Raw genomic sequence first — 6,930 nt, forward strand, 5'->3', positions numbered from 1 at the left:
TGTGTCCTGTGAACTAAAATATATTAGTTGTTATTTTTTGCAGACAATTTTTGTAAAAAATCTATATACTAATCTAAGTATTTTTCTTTATTAAAAAAACCTAATTTCTTCGTTTTTGTGAAATTTAACATACCAACGGTGCAAAAAATTAATTTCTCAGGTAAAAATCTACTTCTTATTTTAATTTGTAATTCAATACTTTTGTTTTGTACAAGTTGATAAAAATCTGACAGTAATATTTAATGTTCCTTTAAACATAAAAAGAGTCCTAGATAAAATTTTGATAAAGTTGCGGCCCGTCATTCGACTGGTGTTTTTAATTGCGGCCCTGGGTCTCATGTAAGTTGAGAACCCCTGATATAGCATAAGAAATTAAAAATTCGGAAGCAATTTTTTTTCCTTGACTAAAAATTTCCCAAGAGCTGCCTGATTTTCCCCTGATCCTTCTTCGACTGATCAGTCATATTCTGCATTCCAGGTGAATAGTAGAATACACATCCTTGGAACTACTTTTAACATTAGTAAGTAAATAATTAGGGTATAAATGCATCTAGTTTCTAGAATCTGAGTGGCACAAATCTTATTTATTTTTTTTCATTTAAGTCGACTTAACAAAATCAAAAATATTTCATAATTTGCTAGCAATAAACTTTCCAGAAATAAATTTTTGCTGTAAAGAAATACATTAATATTTAAAGGCGAAAGAAAAAATTCTCAAAAATAAATTGGCTCCTTTATTATTTTAAACCATTTTTTTTAGAGTTTTTTTTTTCTTTTTTTAATTTTGGACAGAGGTAAAAATTGAATCCTCCGATAAAATTTGTTTCCTAAAAGTATTTAAGTAATAACTACATTTTAGAGCAGCTTGTAAATACTGTATCCAAAAAAAAAGTTTCAGTAAACTATTTCTTTAATAAAGTAAAATAAAGCAGTTGTAAGTAAAGACAAAAATGAACATAAACTTTTCCACCCATTGTTTGTTATAAATAAGTAGAGATTGATAACACTACACTGTTGTATAGATATATTCTGTTGTATAGATTGATAAGACTAAATCTATGCACTGATGTATCCAATACAATTACCAAAAAATTTTATGAAGATCCAACAATACTCAAATGATCAACTCACAAATACAAAACCTATTATTCAAGTGCTTAGGTTTGAAATAAGCCAAAAAATTTTATAAACAAGCAAATCAGAAATAAAATTATTAACATCAAATTTTTTCTGTTCTTTTATAAATGGTTATTGTAATGGAAAAATAATTATTAAGCAAAAGGAAACAAATATAACGTTTTATAAGCCAATTTTTAATATATTTGAAATAAATAAACACAAGTTTAAAATTTTTAATTTTCTGATAATAATAAAACACTTTTGTTAGTTAAATAATCAAATCTTACTTGAACATAACCGTCTAGGTATCAGTACCTGAGACTTGTGGCAAATACAATAGCGAAGAAAATATTTAAGCATAATGATTATAAGAATTATTTAAAGCGTTCAGTTTAAAGTTTCATTCAATTAAAATCGCACGAAAAATGTTTTAAAAACAGAGTAGCATTTATTTAAACTTGGAGCAATAAACAATTTCAATCTTTTAATACAATTAAAAACTTTAATAAGGAAGAAACATTTTTAATGAAGCAACACTTAGTCTAGATGAACCTCGAAACCCTTAATATCAAGAAAGATATATAATTTGCAATGTGTTGTTTACTGAGTATTTAACCGAGCATAGTAAAGTGCTACGAGCTCTCTGCTTTCGCTTATAGCTCTGTATTTTACAATGTGTTTACTAAATTTCACGGTTCTATAATCACGGTTGCAGTTTAATTAAGGAAAGTAATTGCTTATAAGTAATTTATGTCATCTAATCGAGATATTTTATAGAAGAAATAGGTAGACAAAAGCGTTTAAAATTAAAGCCTGTAGGAAAAAGAGTAAATAAATAGAAATGATTGACAGATTTCTAAGGAATCTAAAGAAAAGTTTCTATTAAAGTTTTTTTTAGATATTGTTAAGTCATTTCTTAAATAACTTTTGGGGAATTTTTTCCGAAGAAAGGATGTTTCAAAGGAAAGCAAACCTTCCTACAAGACCTTCAATCCCTTCGAAAGAGGAAATTTTAGAAGATTTATCTTCCGCAAATCTAGATGATGTTCTGTTCAAAATCGAAACAGAAACTAACTTTACTGATGATAATGAGGGTATAATAGTTTGCTAAACTCTCTTAAAATTGGTGATTCATTTCTTCAAATCAGCAACTTTTGCTATTTTTTTTTTTTACATCATAGTGATTCAAAAAATTTGAACTAGTTCTTTCTCAAATTAGTGGCAAAATCGGGTATACTTTCGCATCGAGATCTGTCACGCCAAATGGATTTTAAACTTGCAGAAGTATAAAAAAAAATGCACAGGTTTGCTTTGGTATGGCTAGGAGCTCTACGTTTTGAGTTGATCCCCTATTGTAATATTTTTAAACCTTTTCGCAGACCACAGTCTGGACTTGGCAATTAATATAGCAACTAATGACACAATTCTGCAACTACTGTAACTGTGCCCTCCTAATTCCAAAAGTGCTGTCCTTGTCCTTATCAAATTTGTCCCCCAATCATTATGTGGATACCTTTATTGCCTAGTACCTGTTTGTTACTTTGTGTGTTTTTTATTTGATTTATTGCATTGTCTTTTTATTTTCATTAAAAATGTAAACAGAACAGATAAAACTTCAGATTAGTAAAAGAAGTTATCTATCTATCTATATATATATATATAGTGTGGATGGTGTTTTCAGTAGAAATGTAAACTATAACAATCTCGTGCTGTATGCCTGCTCTAGTTCCGGCTAGAAAGTTTGCAGCTGCTTACTACATGTTATTCTGCGAGACGATATTTTCAAGCGGATAATTTTGTTTTAACTGAAAGAAGTAAATTAGATAATTTCTGAGCTCAAATCTGCAGTATTTCATACGACATTAATCTTATTATGTAATTCTGGTGAGTTTGAAGTGAAAATTTGTTTTAGTTGTTTAGAGATATTATATTATTAAAAAAGCTGACATGGTTGCTAGATTTTGAATAACTCGCTTTTTTGGCAGTCTTGATTTGGCCTCTTTCCATTTGTTTATTACTGTTTGTTCGTGTTGCAAGCTGTGCACCATCCCACGTTAGTGTTAGCATATATTTCGAGGAGCAAGATTAAGTTTTGTAATAAGTATTCAAATACCACGTTTGCAAGAATCTTAAAAGTCAATGATCACGTTGTGAGCCAAAAAACACCGGAAACAGCTACCCGGAAGTATAAATGGCATACAGCGAGCAGCGTTCCCTAGCGCCGAAAACACCATCCATATAAACATTGTGAAATAAGTTTTTTGAGAAATAGTCTCTGTAGTGCCTAGCATTTTATTTTTTGCAGTAATGAAAATTGTCTCACCTCTTAATTTTTTGGTTTTTTGAAAACTTCATCATTTCTATTTTTTACGTCATATAAATTCTGACGATTGTAAAGTTAGTGTTATGTAACAGCTGTAGATTATATCCTAAATAAACTGTTATATTCCTAAATAAAATTTGAATTAAAAATATTGTTTTGCCTAGATGATATATATATATTTTTTTTTGGTATGGTTATGGAGAGCGTGTGTTTGCAATGGCTTTTAGACTTACTGTCACTATAAACATTGGTTCCTGTAACTCATACTATGAAATGATTTTTGTAATTTGTTAAAAAACGTCAATATTTGAATTATAATGGATTTAATAAGCTTTACTTAAATTTGTCATTTCATACTATTATTGGCCATCTTATTATTATTTAAAAATTTCTATATTGTTATATAAGTAAAGCCATTTTTGATAAACTACTTATATACATATACTGGTATCCTATATACAAGCTTATATTGGTAGCTAGTGTAAACGAGAACCTGGCATTATTACTAGGTGTCTATAACCAATAAGTACCCATTTTTGAGTTTTGTATGCTGCGGACACAAATTTTATAGTGGGACATATATATATATGTATTTTTTGTAAAACCATTTGTACACACTTATATCAAAATGTCAGATGTTTAAAATTTAAAAAAAAATTAAGTAAATAAAGTGAGAAGTTATCTTAGAACAGATTTGAAATTTCTGGTAATGAGGCAACTTTGTATTTATGGATAGATATTATTAGGAGAAATGATTTGATTGACCCAGATTTTATTTTGATATATATCTTATACAGGAATTTGTAAAGAAAGATTGATACAAACATTTTTGAAGCTGTATAATTAATTTTTTATGCTATATCTATCTTTTTTTTTAGGATTGAATGGTACTAAAGAATCAGATGATAACCATCAAAAAGGATCTAACCCAATTGAAAGTCCTGATCAAGCCTATGAAAAGGTATGTATATTTTGATGTTATCATTTATTAAATAAATCTGTTTTTCAAATAAATCTATTTTTTTAAAATAATTATTATTTTAAAATATATTTATATTTTATTTATAATCAATAAATAAATTTTTTGTATGAATTCCAAAACATTGTTTTTTTTATTTTTAATAAGAACAATTTTACTATAATAGTTGTTGACTTTATGTTTATTTTATGTTATTTTATGTTTGTTGACTTTATGTTTGTTGTTTATTCCAGGCTATATATATATATATACTGAATGANATATATATATATATGAAAATAAGCTTAGATAAAACAAAGTTATAAATTTTGGTCTCATTTTTAAAGTTGACTGGCACACATTATTTCATTATGCTAGACAGAGAAACTATTTTACTAACTCAATTTACTATTCTACTCTATTTTACTAGAGTTTTTATTTTACTAACTCAAATTTAGGTGTTTAACACCAGATTTAGATTGAAAACTATTAAGCAATTTTTCTTTTTGTAATTTTTTAGAATAAGTAAAAAAGATTAACATGGAATTCACCATTTAATTTAAGTGTTTTATAAATAGCACTTTTGCTTTTCTTATGCTCTCATAACTGAATTTTTTAAGATTTTAAAATTTCAGATAGAGTAACAGTTTAAATTTTGATGCGGCATATTTGATAGATAAAAAACATCTTATAAATTTTTGCCTTGCTTTTATTATGTAAATAGGATTAATTTTATTTGAAGAACTGAATGATGTATCTTTGCCACTTACTGTATTTTTTTATAGCATTAGTCTCATATGTGAGATTTCACTTGCCCATAAATATAATGTTACATAATAGACCACATAGTTATGTATACAAAGTTGATATATTGCAATTAACATATTAAATTACAAGCAGTAAATTCTGAATCAATTTATTTTGTTCAAAAAATGAGGGTATGTCAGATTTTGCCTGCGGTTCTTATTAGTTATAAATTAGGACGCACCAAATTCAAAATAATTTTTGGCTGCCACATACCTTATCTAAAAGCATGAAAATATTGACCTGGTATGATCTGGAAATGCATGGTAAATGCTGAAGTCTGGCATTATTGTACGTAAATCAAGGTTTCAGACCCACTGATTTAGATATGATAAACATCACACAATGCTTAAAACTGTGATGGACATCAAAAGGTAACTTATAAACTAAACATGATGATGTGTGAAAGATAACAAAAATCATCAATTAGAATTAAAGTACAAGTTACAACTATATTTGAACTCTAACATAATTAATAATATTGTTTATGTCAACATACCTTGAAAAAAATATATTATAATTACATCTGATTTAAAATATATATGCTAATCTCAAGCCATGACGTGAAAATATATTGTTGATCAATGCAGCTTTGCAATAGGTATTTCAACATTTAAATAGCTCATTTGCTTATCCCCTAATGAAATATATTCGATTTTCCTTATTTTTCCCCTTTGTATGAATTTTCAAAAACTTTTGCAATCATAAAATGTTAGCATAAACTGATCAATCATAATCTGTTGCAATTATAAATTTTATTTCAGATTTCTTCTTTTGAAAAGATGAATAATTATGTAATCATTGTAATTCATATTTCAGATTTCTTCATTTGTTGATAAGATGAATAATTTGGAAGAACGTCTCCTAACATTAAAAAGGGAAAAAGAAAGTCTCTCTAAATTAGAAGAAAGTCTTATAGCAGATATGTCTAAAATTCAAAAAGAATTGCTGAAAAAGCAATCTCCATCTACATGAAGAATCTATATGATTAATGTCAAAGATACTTGTATAAATATTTATTAATAAATTTATTTGCCTTTTGGCTAAATGACATTATATTATTTTATCATTTGAATAAATTATCTGCAATTGCATAATTGCTGATTAGTTTTATTTCTCGTAGTGTTTCCTTAATTTTTGATGCATTTTCTTGGTGATTAAATTTTGGAATTTAATTTCTTAAGTCCTGTTTAATTTATATTCCTGGAGATATAAAATGTACTAATTACATCAAATTTACATTCCTGCCAAAATATCTAAATTTTTGTTTCAGTTAGAAAAAAATTATACTCTTATTATGATTGAATTATTATCTTAAAACAATTTAAAAAAATTTAAGAAAATGATTAAATGTAAGAATTCAATGATTTATAAAAAGTATTTTACAACTTTTAATATTGATTTTTAAATGATTCACCATTGAAAAGATGAATGAAAAATAGTGCTAAGTGACATTCTGATTTTTTTTTTTTTTTTACTGTTTCAAACTATGCCTGACATTTTTGCGAAAATATTTTTAAAGACATGTTAGACACAGATTAACATTACTTTTTTTACTTAGAAAGGTTTTGATGGAGATAAAAGGTTTTTGTATTTAGCTTAATTAGCATTAGAAATATAAGGAATGGTTATTTTCTAAGTTATTATTATTTTTGGTACTAAGAATTGTTTATTTGTTATTTATCTGGTGTATATTTTTTAAAGAAAGTTTGTTTGGGTGAAACCT

At 26.6% G+C, this 6,930-nt stretch overlaps 2 protein-coding genes across 2 annotated transcripts in view; one reads left to right on the plus strand and one right to left on the minus strand.

Moving 5' to 3' along the window:
• Nucleotides 1-1,779, minus strand: part of LOC107446936 (aspartyl-tRNA synthetase, mitochondrial) — a 47,242-nt gene extending 45,463 nt beyond the window's left edge. The window contains exon 1 of the mRNA XM_043039211.2: nucleotides 1,407-1,779. Within this exon, the coding sequence (XP_042895145.1) occupies nucleotides 1,407-1,479 (73 nt within the window). The 5' untranslated portion in view covers nucleotides 1,480-1,779. The remainder of the gene's footprint in view (nucleotides 1-1,406) is intronic.
• Nucleotides 1,780-1,907: 128 nt separating this feature from the next.
• On the plus strand, nucleotides 1,908-6,301 carry LOC110282899 (UPF0449 protein C19orf25 homolog). Its single transcript, XM_021147183.3, has 3 exons — nucleotides 1,908-2,213; nucleotides 4,321-4,403; nucleotides 6,024-6,301. Exons 1-3 carry the CDS (start codon nucleotides 2,072-2,074, stop codon nucleotides 6,177-6,179), a joined length of 381 nt encoding a protein of 126 aa, XP_021002842.2. The 5' UTR covers nucleotides 1,908-2,071; the 3' UTR covers nucleotides 6,180-6,301.
• Nucleotides 6,302-6,930: the final 629 nt, after the last annotated feature.

The sequence above is a fragment of the Parasteatoda tepidariorum genome, chromosome 5 (assembly GCF_043381705.1).
Source record: "Parasteatoda tepidariorum isolate YZ-2023 chromosome 5, CAS_Ptep_4.0, whole genome shotgun sequence".
In the NCBI taxonomy this organism is placed as follows: Eukaryota; Metazoa; Arthropoda; class Arachnida; order Araneae; family Theridiidae; genus Parasteatoda; species Parasteatoda tepidariorum.

Coding starts and splice junctions, on each gene's coding strand:
- LOC110282899 (XM_021147183.3), top strand. CDS start 2,072: ATGTTTCAAAGGAAAGCAAACCTTCCTACAAGACCTTCAATCCCTTCG. Junction 2,214..4,320: donor CTTTACTGATGATAATGAGG/GTATAATAGTTT, acceptor CTTTTTTTTTAG/GATTGAATGGTACTAAAGAA. Junction 4,404..6,023: donor CTGATCAAGCCTATGAAAAG/GTATGTATATTT, acceptor TTCATATTTCAG/ATTTCTTCATTTGTTGATAA.